The 19,965-nt window shown below is 47.1% G+C and overlaps 1 protein-coding gene across 1 annotated transcript in view; it reads left to right on the top strand.

The window, feature by feature from the left end:
* RAB5B (RAB5B, member RAS oncogene family) overlaps positions 1 to 17,384 on the top strand; it is a 416,704-nt gene extending 399,320 nt beyond the window's left edge. The window contains exon 6 of the mRNA XM_069653782.1: positions 11,990 to 17,384. Within this exon, the coding sequence (XP_069509883.1) occupies positions 11,990 to 12,105 (116 nt within the window). The 3' untranslated portion in view covers positions 12,106 to 17,384. The remainder of the gene's footprint in view (positions 1 to 11,989) is intronic.
* Positions 17,385 to 19,965: the final 2,581 nt, after the last annotated feature.

The raw sequence follows: 19,965 nt of genomic DNA, 5'->3' as shown, positions 1-19,965 counted from the left end.
GGGTAGAGAGGTCAACCAGAATATCCTCAAGAATACTCTGGGCTCTGACGAAACTGCAGCGCTTAACCCTGCCTAGGGAACCCTGCTGAAACGCTGCGCCTGAATAAAGAACATGGGGTTCAAGCCGTAGACTCCGGCTTCCTTGATCGACAAGCCAGTAGGGGAAGCCAACCTCTTTGTGAAAGCAGGTGAAGAAGCCCTGGAGATGGCAAAAAAGGAGCACGAGACCCTCAAGTCGCTCAGTCACATCTCGGCTAAGCCCTTTGTCCAATGTGGCAACTCCAGCTCCTGCTGTCCTTTCGTGGGAAGTCCTTCTCCCGCTCTGCCCATACACAATATGGCTCGGGAGGATCCAACTGGGTTTCCGGACAGGGCTCCTCCGGCAACTTTCAATCCCAAAAGAGAGATTTTCGTTGAGGAAAGGGCAGAGGCAGAAACTCAGGGGCATGGGCAGAAATTCCAGAGGCACCACAGCCTCCGCCTCCAAGTGACTCATCTCTATGGGTCGGGTCCCCTCCCACACTTCCCCGGTTGAGGGACATCTAACAATTTTCCCACGCATGGGAGGGGATAACATCGGATCAGTGGGTACTCAAGACCGTCGCCCACGGATACTGCATCGAGTTCCTCCAGCCACCATGCTACTATCTGGCCAGAAGCAGATGCCTGTTGTCATACCATCTGCGCATCCTATTGGAAGAGGTTCAGGTCCATTGAAGTCATCTCTCATCTCCAGGTAAACTAGGGTATTTAGTCAGTGTACTTCCTGTTACCCAAAAAGGATCTAAACATGAGCCCTGTTTTAGAACTGCGTCCTGAGAACAAGTATCTCAAACCACAAAAGTTCAGGATGAGAACTCTTCAGGAAGTAATCCCGCTGCTGCAGCAGGGGGATTACATGGCCACACACTGGACATGACATACGCATACTTTCATATTTCAATGTTGCCAGCGCACAGAAAATACCTGAGGTCATGATAGAGGACATGCACTAGTTCTCCCTTTCGGCTTTGCCTCAGTCCCGAGGGTGTTTACAAAGGTACTGGTGGTAGCGGCAGCTCACCTGCACAGGCAATCTGTCCCTGTGTATCTCTACCTCGCAAACTGGCTCATTACAGGGGACCCCTATGGTACGTTCCTAGCGAATACCCAGGCGACCGTAGATCTCCTATTCAGCCTGGGAGTCTATATCAACGATTTAAAAAAAATCAAGTCTGGTCCACAGCCAAGTCAAACAGTTTCTGGGATTCCTGATTCGGACAGAAGACAGGCTTGTCTTCCTCTCCAACGAGAAGGTTCAAAACATGCTGTACCAGATCCCTCACTATGTAGCACGTCACTGGCTGACAGTTTGCAAGGCCATGCAGCTGCTGGGGATGATGGCTTCCCGAGTCTTCCTAGTTCCTCATGCTCATCTGCGCATGCGCCCCATGCAGCACTGGCTCTCGAGCCAATGATGTCAGGCCAGTGACCAGTGAGAAGATATAGTAGTCGACTCGACAGCCCTTCTTCAGTCTCTGCAAGCAGTGCTAAGACTTCTCTTTGCTACTGTGCCTTCCCACTTCCCACCACTATCTCTCGGTACTGCTCGCTAGTCTATGCACAGCATGTGATTCTAAGCAGATTCACAAGCATCAGAAGACATATATTACTCACCGTAATCGTATTTCTGTTGATTGTATCTGCTTAGATTCACATGTGCCCACCCTTCCTCCCCTCTTCAGTAGAAGGAACATAAACATATTACACCTTCTCTCTTCCGTACTCACGCTTTCTGCATGGCTACCTCCTGGCAGAAGAGAAAGAGCCGGTGGGACCTTGACGCGCGAGGGGTTTTGGGTACAATGCACGTTATGGATAGTGCTACAGTCACGCCCATTTCAACATCCCTTTTCAATCTTCGGAAAAAGATGCAATACTCTGCAATTACCACTAATGTTGGACCATATGCACAGCATGTGAATCTAAGCAGATACAACCATCAGAAATACGTTTATGGTGAGTAATGTATGCCATATCTTCTTTCCAAAATTACTTGCCACAGTTCAAAGGTAAGCGGTATATTTGGTCTAATTGTCAGGATGCTTCTTTCTGGGTTGCTGCTTCCCTCTTAATACCCATCCTTCTACTGTTGTTACTATGAGAACAGTCACCTTTGTCCCAGAGTATACCACTACTCCAAACTACTTTAATGTAATATCCGCTGACTGTGTTATACACCATCACAGTTCAGGTACTTCTGCTTCACTTTTATATTTGAGTTATTAGGCATATAACGACAAGACGCAGACCTCTACAGGTAGGCAAGGCACTCTTCCTTCCTATGTTCCAAGAAAAGGGCAATCTCTTTGCACTCTTCTGTCTGTCTTACTGCCACAAGTATAACCTGCCCTTGCCCCAAGACTGACTTTCTCTCAGCTTCAGCAGTTTTCAGCATTACAGGTTATTTTCTTAATCTCCTTTACAAGAACCCAGAAGCTGTATTTCCACTCTTCCAGCTTCAGGTAACAATGCCACACTTGTATCAGGGGACATTGGACCTTTAACAACCTCACAGATCGGGTGGATGGATCTGAATAGGACTTGTTTCACTATGGACAGAGTTTGCCCCTTGACTTGGATAATGCTAGTTCTCCTCGTCCGTACAACAACTTCTGGATTTAAAGAATGATTGTTCGGAATACCGATTTAGGCACACACGACCATTAGATTTGTAACCTTTAAAGCAGTGGTCTTCAAACTTTACCCTGCTCCCACCACTATCCCATGGTTCCCGCCCATCCTGCTCCCACCACCGTCCCAGGGCTCCCCCCATCCCGTTTCCAACACAGTCCAAAGGCCAGTGGTGGCTGGTGAATTTATTAAGTGGAGGGGCATAACTATTTTCTCCAAAAATGCCAGAGAGACCGAGTGCAGTGAGGGAGCCCGAACCAATCAAAATGGGTTCGGGGGGGGGGGTTTCCCCCGTGAATGTTTTTAAAAATAATGGGTTCAAATGTTGCATTGTAGAGCATACTTTAAAAAAAAAAAAGGGTAAATAGCCAAACAGTTTGCAGACCACTGCAGACCACTGCAGGCATGAAATGTTTTTACTGGACATCTATGATAGCAAAAATATACCATCCCTGTCCCCTGGGCACCACTGGGCCTAACATAATCAGCATGATTATGTGTGTATGCAAGGCGCTGGGGTACCAAGGCGGAAAGCATGGTATTTTTGATTGGACATCTATGATAGAAATCCAGTAAATAAAATACCATCCCTATCCCCTGGGCTCCACAGCGCCTCAGAAGGAACGCTGATTTTGGCAAGTGGGTAGGGGGATTGTGCATCAAAGGCATTTAGGCATTTTTAAAATGCCTTTGTTGTACAACCCTCCTTACCCCCTCTATCCACCGCTTGCCAAAATTAGCTCAACGCACCAAAACAAACGTACAAACACACACACATTTATACAGTATCATTCACACGAGAATCCACCACCATACACTCACTCATAACACAAGCATACACACATCCATACACATGTTTAAATAAAAAAAAAATGAACATAAACGTACCTTCTGCAATGGCCTACTTGTGGGTGCTGAAACGTCCTGCTCTAGGCTGCTCTGTCTGTATGTGCGAGAAGGCGCAGGAGCTCCCCTTTGCACATACAGACATGCTGTGCCCCAGCCAGCATTTCCAATGAGCTATGCAATGCTGGCGAAGCAAAACGCTCTAGCCTTGCATGGCTCAGCGAGCATGTGCAGCTGGGGAACTGAACTGTCAAAGGGAAATAGTGTTTCCCTTTGACAGTTCAGCCAGCCCAGACACACTCTGAGGGAGTGCTCATTGTTTCACTGGGCTGGGTCCTTAGCTCCTCCATAATGGGTGAAAGGGCCACTGGGTGGGCACCCCCTCACCATTATGGATGAGCTACCAGACTTGGACTGGCCTATAGGGCAATGACTGTACCAAAAATGCAGAATGTTAGTGTGGGCCAGTCAAAATGGCCAGTTTGAGTTACTTCACTATGCAGTTAGTAATTTTGACCATTGTTGCTGAATAAATATTCTTAAATATCACAATTTACTTACATTTTTACACAAAGCACCCCCTTGGGTACTATTCAAACAGTCTGTGACTAAAGGAATGAATATTCGTTTACAACTACCGTCCACTTTTTCATTGGTGCCTGAGACCGTTTCATGCTTCAGCCCAACCATGTGAGCCGCCCTTGCCCATTTCTTCCATCCCCCCACCCCCAATTTCATGCTGATCTCTCACGCCCCCCCCCGGGATGTGCCCTCGGAAGAGCCCCACAGTTTGAATACTGCTGCCTTGAAGGGTTGCAAGTGATTGTATTCCCGGGTAATATCACAGAGATGATTTCAGACTCCTTTCGGAAAACCCAATTGGCCACATGTGACCTTCCTTTGATGCTGTATTCACTTGTAACTCTTGTGAAAGTCAACGTTAGCTTTCGGAATGGTTTAGCAAGCGTTCCTTGTTCATCTAAGGACATGCGACCACTCCAGCAACAGTAAAAATGTTGAACAATGGATGTAGTGTTCTTTTGCTTTCTACGCAAACACTATGGCTTTCACTAATCATGCGCGTGCTACATTTCCTTTGTTGGAAATATATTCAGACAAACAGTTTATACCCTCTTTTGAGCATACATGAGTTACTCAAGAGCTGGTTACAGTTCAGTTACTGGCAAGGCTTGCTGAGTAAACCTGTAGTGAGGAGGGCATTTAGTGTTGGATGTCAAAAAGAGTCTTTTGGTACAGTCTACTTTGTTGTTACAACTTAAGGTTTCCCCACCTTAGGTTTATTAGGAGGTTGAGACACATTGAAATGGTAGTAAGCCATAACCTCTTTTGGCACAGTGTCCTTATCGGTGGATAAATACTATGTCTCCTTCCGTGGAATCTCCTCACTACCCTGGGCCCTTTCTCCACCCAGGAGATCCTCCCGTAGTACACCACCCCCAGGGCTGGTATCCGGAAGTGTCTGCCTTCCCCTGGCCACCTGGGAGGAGACTTTGGGCAGTGTTTCAGTGAGGGGCCTGCAGGATTCTTCACAGGAGACATCTGCTGGAGCCATAGAGGACAACCCGCCTGGGTTGAATACAGGGCCTCGTCCTGAGGGAACTTCGGTTCCTGACACAGCCCGTACCGCGGACTCTGTTCCAAAGGGTGTTTCACCTCAAACCGATCATTGATCTGAGACCTCCTCGACTCCGGTCACCAGGCAAACACTGGAGGGCCTGAAAAGACCTATGATAGCAGTAGTCCCTGCTCCTCAGATCTCTTCTGGGGGCAACAGTGCCTCTATGGTGTCGAAGACCATACCTTATCGAGGGAACACCATGGCTCACCATGTCTCGGTCAGTCTCCGAATTGGATTCTGGCCATTCTCTGGGTGACGGATCTGTGACTACATCGGAGCATACATCGTGTGACGCAGATAGGTTTCTTCCACCTCAGTCTCCTACTGCTTCGGGGCTCCCACTCTCTTCTCCATAAGTAGGATGGTCATGTAGTGTTAGAGGGTATTCTGCCCCTACTGTCTCTATGCCGTTCAGCAATTGGCCCAGAGATCATCACCAGTAACCTTCACTGAAGTGAAGACCGGTTCTTCAGTAGGTTCCAGGAACTAATGCACTCTGGACCAATGAGACAGTATTTCAAATCCTTCACAAAAGAAGTGCTTGCTCCCGCTGGAACCCCATGTTTTACCTACAGCTCCTCAGATAATGACAACAGAGGCATCACTGCTGCTGCAGCATCCTCCTTTGAGAAAGGGGCACTGAACCCATAGTTCCTGCTCCGCCTCTCCTACTGAAGGATCTGCCAACCCCACTACCTCCTCTCCCTCCTGGTCTTCCAGACAACGGACAACGCATCGTATGATTGAGAGGAAGTACTAATGTCAATCAAAGCTTTTCACAACCAGGTGCAAGGCCTGATGGATTACGTGGGGATTCCAATACCGAAAGCTGCACAGATAATCCAACCGGTACTTTCTTCATTCATTTCATGGTAGGCCAAGAGGTCATTCGTACGTGGTGGGAGAGGCCTTAATAATGTGTCAAAACCCAGCCTCTGTCCGGCTTGTAGCAAAGAGTTTGGATATGAGGTACAGGTCTATTCCAGCAGAGGAGCTATGCATGATGGGCCATCCTCCATCTGACTCAATGGTCGTGGTGAGCTTCATTCTTTGGTAAAAAGCCAGCATTGACTACTTCGTCCTCTTTCAAGATTCTTCTAGGGAGGGAAGACTGACTCATAGACAATGCAGGGAAGAAGGTCTATCTGCACTCTGGCCTGAAGCTGTTGTATCTGTATTTGTATTTGTATTTATTAAAAGTATATAGCGCTTTACAGCAAAGCGCTTTACATTACAACAATAGGAATACATTAGAATAAAAAAATAGAAGCATAATTGCAAAACGTGAGACAAACCTTCAAAAACAGTGTATAGAACAATTTACCTAAGAGAAACGCGAGAAATGGAGCAGGAGAAGAGGATGAGCGAAGTAATGGTGGAGTCAAGACAGGGTTGCGGAAGACAGGGGTGAGGAAGAAGAATTGTGAAGGTAGGGAATTAATCTTAAGAGGAAGTGGAGAGGATAGGGAGGTGTAAGTGGGAGGGAAAGGGAAGTGATGAGGAGTGTCAGGCTGGGGGATGAAGTAAAGTAAATTTCAAAGAGGCTCGGAAGGAGGAGTAAGAGGAAGTGGAGCGAATAACGAGAGGTAAAGTGTTCCAATGATAGGGGGTCTAGGAGCTGAAACTAACGGAAAAGAGGAGAGAGGCACATGGTGGCGGAGGAACAGAGAGTAAGAAGAGATCAGCAGATCGGAGGGAGCATAGAACGAAAGGAGAGAGGAAAGGTATGGGGGGAGCAAGTTCATGAAGAGATTTAAAAACAAGACAGAGGAAGTTAAATTTAAGTTGGGAATGGAAGGGAAGCCAGCCAAGATAAGAGAGCGAAGAGGAAATGGAATTATGAGGGCAGAGAAGGCAAAGTAAACGGATGGCAGAGTGGTAAAGGGATTTGAGGGGGGCAAGATGAGAGGCAGGGAGACCAAAGAGAAAAGAGCAGTAGAAAAGGCGGGAGAAGATGAGTGAAGAGATTAAGAGTTTGGTAGCATGGAAGATGAGGGAGGAACAGATTTTGTGAACATTGAAGAGGTGGAAACGATAAGCGCGGGCACTAAGAACAATGTGAGGGGTAAAAGAGAGGGAGGAGTCGAAGTGAAGGCCTAGATTGCGAGCAGAGGCAGAGATAGGGAGAAGGGGAAGCATGTTGGAGGGAAAGAATAATACTTCAGTTTTGAGGGAAAGAAAGATTGTCTGCTGTGGCAGCAGACAAACTTAAGCTCTGGAAAAAGCTAGGCAACTACGATTTTCTCCTCCTGACAGAAATCAGCTCGGTAGCGCAAAACCTTATGGAGGCCGCCTACCACCACATTGGCACAGCTGCGATGGTAATGGCTGTAGGTACGACTATTGGTCATCAAGCGCCACTTAAAGCTGCAAAGTTTTAATCAGATGTCCAGGAACTTTAATGGACCTTCCATTCAATGGGATACAGTATTTCAGCCCAGATACAGACGAGGCGCTAAATAAAAAGAAAAGTGAACAGACTGCAAAGTCCTTGGAAGCTCCAGTCAAACCCCTTACAAAACCTAGGTCTTCGGGCCTTTAGAAACTCATTCATTACCAAGGGTTCAGGAGGTTTCAGGGGCTTCTACAACCGCCAGAGTAGGTACGGACAGATGTCATGAATCACAGAATGCGCCCCTTCTGGACTTCCTGGTCCTTTTTGCAGCGGGGCTTGCATTCATTGATACTTCCAACATGGCTGTCTCGCGTGACACGCCTCGCGCCAGCCTTCACGGCAGACGTAGTACGTCCTACAAATTGGCCACACCCCTGCGGCCCCGTGCGTCTCAACGCTATCACAGGTAGTGACTAGATGTGTGTTTCGTAGCTTGGCAAACTATTCCTCTATCCAAAATTCCTGGATCCTTATTTCCATTCCTTCCACCTTCTCCTTTCCAACCTGTTCCTGGATTCCACGTACCCCTTTGTGCACGCTTCCTCCTTTCCTGGACGTCCTGAACCTCAGAGTATCCTGGAACGCTGAACGCACGCTGGAGTCAGAAGAGACTTGTGCGGGCTTGTACAAAACCCGATCCGTGCGCAAGAAGAATTCCCCGCGGAATCCTGCAAGAAGCGGACTCAGGTGAGACGGGGGGAATTTCATGACAACAGATCTCAGAGTGCTCCTAGAAAGAAGCAAGCACGTCCATTCCCCAAGGAATTGTTCTCCAAGCCCCAGAATCGAAACAGTGTGACATAAAGGCGGAAGTCATCGTAACCAATAACCTGTGACAATTGGTCCTTGTTGGTGGTCCACAGAGGAAATTGTCCCCCTCTTCCTCTCAATCCCCATCCCCCGCCACCCTCCTTCAAAGAGGCATAGACTCTTTCACAGGAGATATCCAAACTGCTGCTCATGGAAGCAATAGGAAGGGTACCTCCCTCTGAGGAGGGTAGAGGTTTTTTTTCACAGTTGTTCGCCATACTGAAGAAAAAGAAGGCTGGCCTGAGGACAGTGCTAGACCTATCCCCACTTCAACCTTTTCATTCCACAAGAAAAATTTTAGATGATTACGCTTGCTCTCATGCGATCATCGCTTCAGCCAGAGGACTGTCTAGTAGCTGTGGACCTGCAGGACACCTATTTACATGCCCCAATTTGGTCTCCTCACTGCTGTTACCTGCCGTCCCCATAGGTCAAGATCATTATCAACACAAAGTCTTGCCCTTCGGCCTCAGCTCAGCCCCAAGACTGTTCATCAAGCTGATGGCAGTGGTGACTGCATTCCTGCACCTCAAAGGCATTCACTTGTATCCTCACTTGGTCGACTGGCTTATCAGAGCCCAGTCCCCAACCCAATACCTCCCAAACCTGATATATGCTCTGAGCCTTTTCGTAAATGTACAGTAATACACGCTCATCCCAACTCAGAAGCTAGAATTCATAGGCTTCATCTGGGATTCGAAACTGGACAAAGTCTTACCTACAGAAACCAGGATAAATAACATACTGGAGACAAACTCATTGTTCCTTTTTCATGCCCAGACAACGGCTTGGTGGTTCCCGCGTTGGTTGGGACTGATGGCAGCATGTGTCTTGCTGGTGCCTATAGGAAGGGTGTGGATGCTGTACACTCAGCTATACCTGTTGGAAACCTGATCCCAGTTGTCAGTCCCTCTAACCGAGGCAGTCCCAATCCCATCACGGCTGCAGCAAGATCTGCTGTGGTGGTCAGACAACAGTAACAGGTGGATAGGAACAGTTTTTCACTACCCACTCATGAGTTCACTATAACAGACTCCTCCCGAAAGGGTGAGGAGCGATTCTGGAGCGCCTTGAGATCCACAACAGTTGGAACTAGAACGACGCTCAGGAGCACAAGCTTCTTTGAGTTTAAAGCAGCATTCCTTGCCCCCTGCAGGCTTTCCCGCTATTGATAGCTGGCTCCAGGGTGTTGATTCTGACAATGTGGTAACACATCTTTACATCAAATCAGTGAAGCTGTGTGTCCTAGCAGTTCATTTGTGGGAATGGGCACTGAGTCCCAACATTTTCACACAGGCAGACCACCTGGTGTGAACAGAAAATGTCCAGTCTGACAAGCTCAGCAAGAAATCAGCCGCCAGTCACGAGTGGGAACTGAGCGAACAAATAGAAATGGGAGAGGTTAATTTAGGGACGAGTTGTCTATCTCATGGAAAGATATCTTTGCACCTGCGTTTCCCCCTATTAATCTAATTTCAAGGCTGTTGCAGGAATTTAAAGCCTCCACCCAGACATACCTCTTTTTGATAGCTCCACATTGGCCACAGAGGCATTGGTTCTCCAACTGACGGCTTAGGGCACCTATCCCTCTCCCCCTCCTTCCAAACCTTTTTCCCCAGCAGGGAAGGCATTCTGGTTCATTCCTGCCCACAATCATTTTCCTTTGTGCAATGGCAACATTAACCTAAAGCCACTTGGGTTTATCAGATGACGACATCTGAGTCACAGGAGCTTCCAGAAAACCTTCCACGTGTTCATAATATAGGGAAAAGGGCTTTGTTTCTGCCATTTGATGCGGGATAAGGAGAATTATCCCCTTTGGGCATCCATAGACCACATTCTTTCTATTTTGTCAAACCTGGTTCAAACCGGGACCCAAGTATGTTCCTATCGAACAGAACCTGTGAAAATTGGGCTTACCTCCCAGACGCGCTAGTCTCTTTAGCTAACCCAATAATCAAAAGCCTCTTTGGGGGGCCTGTCTATCTGTTTTCCCCCACTCGACCTCTGATTGTGAATTGGGGCCTAAATGTAGTTTTGACAGACCTTGTACAAAAGCAATTCGAACCAATGACTTCAATTGATTTACAACTGGACACTTGGAAGACAGTTTTTTTGGTTGCAATCACTTCAGCTCACTGCTTCAGCAAGCTTCAAGCCTTCTCTATTGAGCAACTCTACCTCTCTTGTCTCTGGGACAAGGTGGTGCTGTGGGTGCATCAACTCTTTTTACCCACAGTGGTTTCTGACTTCCATATAAATGAGGACATCTCATTGCCCTTGTTTTTTCCAGACCCACAATTAGAAGCCAATCTGATCATGCACAACGTAGATGTCCGAAGGGCTTTGAGGTTCTATCTCAAAAGTACTAGGCTTCACTCGAAAAGGTTACTCGTCACCTTTGGCATGCACCCTGGCAAACAAGTGGCTAAAACAACAATTGGAGGTGGGTAGTGTATTGTATGCCCTGAACTATGTAGGCTTGGGGAAAGTCACCCCCTCAGTGTCTACGTGCCCATTTGACTAGAGCAAAATGTACGGCATTAGCCTTTCAGTGCCATGTACCCTGGGAGATGATATGCAGGGCACCCACCTCGACCTCTTCAGCTTTTTGTAAAAAAATGTCACTGGACTCCAGCTCCAGGGCTGACGCCCCAATCGGACAGGCAGTCCTTGGAACATTTTTGCAACCGCTTAGATCTATCCCACCTGGGCCAGAGTAGTGCTTTATACTCTTCCCATAAGTATAGAGGAAAGGGGACGGGATGTAGGAGTCGGGACAAGTTACTCCCCCCAATGTCCCCTTTCCTGCATCACTCCAAGCTTCATCCCCCTAAACTAGCTAAATAGGGCCTCTTGGTAGGTCAAGAACTGAGGCGAAAGGAGCACGTGAGGCAGTGTTATGCGTGGGGTCTTGCTATGCACACATGGCCCGCTGCACGCTCTCTAAATTCTTAAAGGGAAAGCACCCTTCTGCTTCCTATGTCTCATATCCTATCCCATCCTCCATGGGAACTCCCATAAGTATGGAGAAAATGGGGCATTGGACTAGTAGTAGTACAATAGTCACTACGGTGAGTAATTTTTCATAACTGTCATATGGGGGAAATATGGGGGTGCCTAGACATTGTGAGTTGGCTTTAATATTTGAAATAAAACACCACTGTTTACTATAAAGCAACTTATTATGTTAAATTTTGCATTTATGAAATTCTATAAATCGTTTTTTTTTTTTTTTAAAGAAACATAACTCCAGAACAAGGGCTAAACATACTTCATACACACAAGAATTTTTCTTAAAACTACACACATGCAAAAACAAACAGTTCAGGAGCGCTTTGACCGGAAACAACACTGAGGAAAACAGTGGCTCTGATTGTAGAGACACCCCTGTTTTTAAGTTCAATAAACAAGTTGCAAAACTGGTCCCATCTCTTATACAGGCTATGCATAGCACATGACTCTAAAAGAAATACAAGCTGCAAATAGACTTTTACTGGTAAGTAACCTTTTTCTTAGCCTCCAGAAAAATGCTTTATTGGATTACAATAGAATCTTTTGGATCACTTTTATTTTTAGGCTCATGTGAGTATCCATTGATGGATTTTATTGTTTGCCTCCTCCAGCAAAGAAATTGCCAAAAAGCGAGCCTCAGAGCGCAAGTGGTGTGCCTGGCAGAAATCGGGGTGTGGACCTGCATGAACAGTCGCAGCAGAACAAGAGCCAGTGTTGCAGCAACTGAGGAAGGCGCCATGGATAGCGAGAGATAAGACAAACATCTCCATTCCTTTCAAGGCAAAAGACCTTCCACGACTCACCTCACCACACCTCCAGTAACAGCAGCACACCGGGGGAAAGGACCGGAACCCCAGAATGAACTCCTTCCACCCCTTGACCGAACGCTCCGTAACTTGCACTTTTTAATGCTTCTGAGAAAACAGTCCACTCCTTTCCCTACAACCTTTCCGATGAGATTGGAAAAGACTTTAACGCCTCCAAAAACTTTTCACTTTGTACTATAGTCACAGACGTTCTAATTATACACTTCCCTACCCTTATGCACAGAGATATATTCCCTAACATCCACATACTCCACCCCATATGCTTTTGTTAACAGCCAGATTAAGTATGAAGGCTTTTGACTGTCCTCAACTACTGCCCACTTACTTTTCTTCTAGTTAACTGAGGAGGGGGGTAGCTATCTTTTTAGAACCTGCTGAAAAGCTGGATGGTCTCGCTGCGCATGTGGATTATGCAGTTCTGCCTACATTTCTGCTTTTGTCAAAAAGCTGTGTTGTCTTTCCTGTTCAGAAAAAGATCTGGGGGGACCAAGGGGCAGAGGGTTAAAGCAGCAGATGCTTTATAGTGGGACTCTTCAGGAGCATCAGCCTTTTCTTATTTGCTTCACTTTTGACCTGGGGCTTAAAAGTCTTCCCGTAACATTGGTTCCTGAAAGCCTGCCAGATGATTTTATTGTAGCTAGTTGCAGCATAAGCAGTAATACATTTCTGCACCCAGGGGTCCTCTCCTGCCACAAGCCCCGACTATCCGATTGGGTCACGGGTTGATTTAATTTTTCAGCACAAACTCACCCCATGCTTTAAGGTCGGTGTGTAACAGCCTCTTCTATCTTTCACCAACAAGCCTATGCTTTCAGGCCATGGGGCTTTGTAGTGGGAGGTTGGTCCATTTGTTCTCTGCAGGGTGTTTGCACTTTATCCCCCAAGGTGGATTTTTAAGGAGCAGGCACCTGTGTTCAGTATTTCCTTGTGTCTTGGGAATTGAATTGAAACCAAACCTTAGGGAGGCTTCTGGAGGTATTTTTTCAAATCTTGTTTTGGTGTATGCTTGGTACATGCTTGTGCTGTCATTTGGCAGGTTGGTATTTATGCAGTCCTGTATTGCTGCGTACATCTGTTTGTCATGTCCACATCTGTCTTCCACCGGTGGGTGTAAATTCCACCTTCTCCTGTGCTTCCCTTCAAAAGGAGGGACCAACCTCTCAATTGGCTGCTCTCTGGGTTTAGAACTGCATCCTTAGCCTGGTTACCCTAAGCGGTCCTGTACTGAAGATTTGGATTATAAATTGCAGAACCTTGAGCTCATGCCCCTTCTAAGGCCTTCTCTAATGAATGAAGGTTCCAGGGGGCATAACATTGCTTTGGCTTCTTTGCAGGAGTTGGTTAATATACTGCTGTGGTTTTCTTTGTGATCAACTGTTTGTTACTGGGGGTATTTTAACGAGAAACCGGTTGGCTTGATTTTTATAATGGCATCTTTACAACAACAACCACCTTCTTGGCCTGAAGTGCCTCTTCAATGTGCATTGTGGAAAACTCCCACTGTCTATTGTAGTTATGGAGGGGAAAGGTTGAAAGGGCTCCCCTAAGAGGCAGCCTTTGCTAGGACTAAGGCACCTTACAAGAGCTGTGCTGTTGTTAGAAAGATGGACTATTCACATGCTTATTGTCACGATTAAATTCCTATTATTAATGGTTACTGGAGGCTGCTTAGGAAGGGTAGGATAAGGTGAATATTTTGCACATCGTCTGACTTTTTATGCCTTCTCTTTTAGTATGTCTTCTCTAACAGCTCCATCGTTGTAGGAGTTGTCTTGTACATGAATATTGCCATGATACACGTATGGGGCTTTGAAATAATGGTTTCAGGTTTAGGACATCGAGCTGGGATAGGCAAGGTCTCTTACTGATTGTAACCATGATAATTATATGCACTGTCTCCAATCCCCTCCTGAGTAAATTGTAGTGCAGGGTAGTGTGGCTGTATTCAGTGAGCAGCAGGTGCATTGCTCCTCTATCTTGTCTAAACAGCTGCACTAAGTAGCTTACTGAGTGATAGTACTTGGTGTGGCATATGTTTACGGTGTGCTTTTCCATCTTCTCTTTATGGTGAGGAGTTGTAATGTGGATAGTACATGTTTTATGGCTGGAAGGCATGTGTGCTCGGCTGCCCATCAGGTCTGAATGGAAAGCTGGAGTAGCAACTGGACAGCCAGTCGATGTGTGCCATCTTTTTCACAGTGCAGTGCGAATTGAGGTCTTAATGCACAAACAGGGCTCTTTTGTCAGAATGTAGCTTGACAGAATGTAGGTATAGCATGCAAAATTGTATTGGCTAAGGCGTCGGAAGATCTTTCTTCTGAGCTATGACGCTCTAGTGTGGAAATGGATCTTGATGTAGCCTGTTCAAAGTAAACCGGCTTTGAAATACTTAGCAGGCTTACTGCTTATGAGGCACTGCTTGTTAGAAGAAGGCTGGTGGTGCTTTTGGTTGACGGACAGGCCATAGAATTGCTGCTTTGCATTGTGGCCTTTCGGTCCTCTAGCTGGCCACATACTCAACAAGCATTTGGGAGGTTATGCCAGCACCCTGTGTGCGATCTTATCTCATAAATGTTTTGGGTCCAGCCATTTTGCCCCTTTCGCATGCTTGAAAAAGCTGTGTGGTTTGTGGTACTGCCTCATTGAATGTCTAGAATGCTAACATTTCAGCTGTAGAATTCATTTAGCCCTGTGCGTGGCTTGAGAAGCCTTCCTGCAGTGGCTTTTCGTCCCACTGATTGACTACTTCAGAACCTGCTCCTGCCCTGCCCTAGTCAGTTGTTCCTTTTTAACCTGAGATGCCAGACCCACCCAGCATTTCTGCTGTGAATCTGGGATCCTGGTAATAGGTGAGCCATGAGATGTTGCTCTTGCTTGTCCTTATGCTTTGGTTACTGAAATCGCAGTGCTGTGCAGTCTATCGCCCAGTGATTTCATTTCTGTCTGACCATACACTTATGTTACTCACTATTCCCCCAGGTCCTGGTGACACCAGAGCTTCTGGTCCTCTGTGATACTTTCAGACTGCTAACGTCTCTTTGTGGGCCTGTACCTCTGTCTTTAAGTGGCCTCTGTACCTTAGATGATTTTGTGCCAGCCCGTTTTACAGTCCTTTAGTAATACCCTCCCTCTTCACACAGTGGCTCCTCCCCAAGAATGTAAGCCTCAGAGGCTACATTGTAATCTTTTCTCTAAGAGGCATCTTTTCACTTGCTGAGGAGGAAGGATTATATTGCAATTTTTCCTCTTTAGGACAGTGAGATTGTTTTATTCCGCCTGTGTATCGTATATTAAGGCACGGTGCACACAGTTATGTATGTAGATCAAGGGCCAGCAAAACACTTTGAGCCTTTGATAGTATGTGATCTTCATCTGCTGATAGTTTGTAATTTTGAAGACACCCACTCCCCCAACCCCCCCCCCCCTTGGCCGCTGTGAATTTGTGTTCAGTCTTTTTTGTTGTACTGGCCAGGAAAAGCTTCAGAATGGTATAGCACCCCTAGTATTGGTTTGTACGCTTTTCATCTCCCACCATTTGTGCTAATAGGTTAGTCCATCTTTACTCAGAAATGGACGCTCTGTTGATATCGGGTGGTATTAGGGACAGAGCTCGGTAAACTAATGGATACATTATGACATTTAGTGTTGAAGAACATGTGTAGACTGTGAGAGAATCAAATCAAGACTGTATCTTTTGTACTGTTTGTTTCCCCTGCAGGAGAGAGGGTGCATGGTGCACCTAAAACAGAAAGCAATGCAGTCAGGCTAGTTTGGGGTGCAACGTAGATAAGAAACATTCTCTGTTCAAACAGTAGAGTGTCTGAGTATATCTATGTACATTTCCTATACTTGCTCCTTAAAATAGACTCTTGTTTTATCTTTCTTTACAAAACCTTCCTCAATGCGCATATCACCGCTGCCTTTCCCCAAAGAGCAATTCTCCTGGATCAGAAATAGAATCAAGCTCAGATATAGCAGGCCCACTCTCTTACAAATTGCTTTCAGTCTTGAGTTTTCTTTGTAACATTTTGTAGCCATCAGGGAAACTCAAAGCAGTTTCAGAGGTCTCTGTGCCTGCTCTGTCCTGGCTTGTTTAGTATTGTGGAGAAGTGATCTTTCAAAATCTGCTGGGTTCAATGGATCTGATATGGACCAGAGCGGGACTTCTGTCTGGAACAAAGGGACAATATGGTAAGTTCTGCACATGTTTATTTGTAAACACTCTTTAGCTATTCAATCATTCAACTAATGAACAGGCCTCTTGAAGGCCTCATTTATGGGATTGAGGTAGTTTTGGATATTGAGGGTTGCTCCCATGAGGGACATTGAACTCGTGATTTTTAACCAGTGAGCACCACACTGTTGATAACCTGTCACTTGTTGAGTCGAGCTCTGGACCAAATTGGGCACTAATATTTTGTTAAGATGGAACCAATGTTTTTTTACATTTACTTTGAGAGAGCATCGCCTTTGCATTGATAACAATCATGAGATTTTGGAGTTCTGCTGCAGACCTTCCAATGTATTTAATGTAAGTAAAACCAACTGAAAGTTGAACAAAAATGACTGTGTGATATTAAATGAGCTTTCCTTTGGTTTCAGTCTTTCCCTTAAGTAGAATGAGGGGCTGGTATGGAGTGCCTCAACCTTATTGTCCCGCTCAACGTTAGTGTGTTACATAATTCGTGGGCAGCTGAAGAGATAAGTGGAAATGACATAGGTATTTTTATGTCCTACAAACAGGAAGCCATTTTGTAGGGAAAGGCTTTTTGGATGTGTAGCTCATGAAAGTCTGACAGTGGGTGGTTCCATCCACCTATCACCAGAGTTCACATTTCTCTGCCCCACGGTATGCATGGGTGCTGTACATTTCAGAGATTCTGTTGAGCAGCTTTAATCCGTCTCCCCTCACCCCCAGCCCACAATGGATCATTTTCATTTCTTCTCCGTGTCCAACATGCTAATTTAATTTAGTCCTCTATGTATTTTAAAAACATAAACATGCATATAGTACTTACTTTGCTGTTTCTAATCCTTATTTTGTACCGTCAGTGTAATCATGGAGTGCGCATCATTCTTGTTCAAGCTGAAAAGTCTGTTGTATAAACATTTAATAAAGAACCGCCTTCATAATGTGCTGGATAAGCAGCAAGAAACGGAAGGGGTTAGCTAAATTTTCTTTTTAGACTCACTGTTTCTGATTATCTGTTTACCCCTGCATTTGGGTACTTAAAATGTCCAAATTACAACAGAAAGGTGAGGCCTTTTAAATGCCATGTTGGAATGTGCTTGGTAGGGCACCGTATGGGAGTCTTACAAAACTATTGTCCTGTGATATTTCTTTTTTAAGGTCCTCTAGTTCTTGTTAGAAGGCACAGGGCTTATCGCAGCAACTGCCTGTTTGCCAGGGGCATTCTGAAACTGAACAGGCACCACTCATGGCTTACTGTTCCAAGCTGTTGGATTTGTCCCCAGTGCACTTTGGGAGTTGGTTTCCATAGATTCACAATATTCTCAGGGCTTGGCTCCTTTGCTACCTTTGACTCATCTGTTGGTAGAGGTGGTTGAGGAAGCTAAGCTTAGCTCTTGGGAGGGGAGTAGGATGTAGTGATAGCTTAGAAGTGAATGTACACACAGAGGTATAGTTTATACATATGTTAAAGGCAAGGGCATCTTTTATGGACAGGCAAAGGCAGGGTTTCAACCTAGAAAGCCCCAGTCTGGCACCTATTTGTTTTTAAAAAAACAGAGCAGGGGTGGCTAGAGACCCCGCACAAGATGGCAGTAGGCTGACAGAGCTCCTGCCGGGGGGGACATGGAGCTGCGAATATTCACCTTAACAAGATGACTTAACCGTTAAACAAATGGAGGAATAATATAATCGCAGTCAGCGGGATCCGAGGGAGACAGATATCGAGAAAAATCTCAGCCACGGTTCCCAAGTTCTGAGGAGGCGGCCTGCCTCATGATATGAACTCTGCAGAGACGATAGCCCGCCATCGCTGCTGTCCCCAGAGGGGGGGGAGATAAGGTCCCCAGAAATGGCTTGCCGACTCAGGAGCTCTTAATAAGCTGCAACGGGCTGGAAACCGTGGAGGAGAGCGGCCACCAGAGTAAGGTCGAACACGGTGGGGTGAGAGCAATAATCAAGCCATAACCCTGGTCGCCCGGAGCCCAACGGCTCCATGCTGGGGTGACCTTCCTCGCCCGGGACGGAGGTAGACCGACGGAACGAAGGACGCCAGCTAGCAACCCTGATCCGGCAGGCGTACAACGGCACTAATCAGTGCAGACACTGCCGCAGGGAGTGGCGTGCCAGTTCCCAGCAAGGGGCCTGGCACGGGTGCAGAGTACGTCCAGCAGATACCGAGCTGGAACACAAGTAAGTGGGAAGACTCAAGGGGAGGCCGGGCAGAGCCTCCCCTCTGACAGAGGGGAACGGCAGCGCCCAGCAACACTGCAAGGGTGTAGATGCAATAACCTCAAGCCTGAGCCACCGCAGGGGGTAAAATCACTAGGGAGACCACCCGCGACATGGACACTTACGAAACCACCCCTCCCCCCACACCTCACCTCCCATATTACAAAGCCGCCAAGCAGTGGCGAGGGGTTAATAGACGACGCAGCATATTAATCGCACGCAAACCCCAGGGGATCCCGAGTCATTGCTTCAGCACCAGATACGGGAGACAACTACCAAAACCCGGAAAAGCACCACAGGGAGAGTGCGGCCCCTGCGGTGCACAACCACAAACTGATCACCACACTGGAGCAACAACAGACTCAGGGGATAGCCCTGACATCCAAAATACAAACGCAAAATGCAGTGAACTGTGCCTTAAACAGTAAGACCATCTGGACTGACAGCAACGGCCACAGGCAGCACTGAAGGGCGTGGCGCCCATTCCACTCCCGTGCACGGCTGCATATCAACATCCCCGCCTGGATCACATCAGCGCCAAAGCCACACTGATCTGTGGCCTGACCCCCTGCCCTCCGAGGACCCATGGGGGGTCCTGCAATCTTATGCAAAGGCAAGGTCCAGGCTCAGGCACATGGGGGAGCACCTCAGCTCACACACAGAAGGGTGCACTAAAAGGCGAAGTAAATGCGAAACAGCTCTGCACTTCTCAACTCACACCATAAAGCAGGTGGACAACGCCGCAAGGGGGGGGACTAACTGGGTCTAAACGCGCAGCTCTGCAGCATCAGAGGGACTTGGCACACACCCAAAAACGCTGTACCCTCATTGGGCTGCGCCAGAGGGCCTCAACCAGATGCAGAGGTCCCCACAATACTCAAAGGCAGCCACCAGACGCCCACCTCGCAGCTGCAAAACCATAAAGCAAAGGCCAGCTGCGCCAACATCCCCCTGAAGGGAACTACGGGGACACTCATTCCTCAAGCTACCTACAATTGGCACCGCCAATAAACAAAGCTCAAACGTTCGGACAGAGAACGCCCAGGTGAACCTGCACCAGGCCACCGGAGCCCACCACGACTCGGCACCCCAACCCTGAACCCCGCACCAGGGCAGAGACCAACAAGTAGCAAAGTACAACCAGAAGGAGGCGCATGCAAGAAGGGAACCCGCTCCCGGACACAGCAAAACCGGCTAATCGGACATTGGACCCAGGAAACAAATAACCTCAGTGCTGGACATTAAGAGCGATTTAAAAGATGTTCAGACCCGCATGGCTGCCCAAGCGGAAAGAACCACGGGCAACGAACAGTGAATCTGCGCAATCGAGGACAATCGG

This window comes from Ambystoma mexicanum, chromosome 3q (assembly GCF_040938575.1).
Source record: "Ambystoma mexicanum isolate Mex_15411 chromosome 3q, UKY_AmexF1_1, whole genome shotgun sequence".
NCBI classification, from domain to species: Eukaryota; Metazoa; Chordata; class Amphibia; order Caudata; family Ambystomatidae; genus Ambystoma; species Ambystoma mexicanum.
The sequence above is the reverse complement of the archived record's forward strand: the minus strand, read 5'-3'. Positions and strand labels throughout refer to the sequence as shown.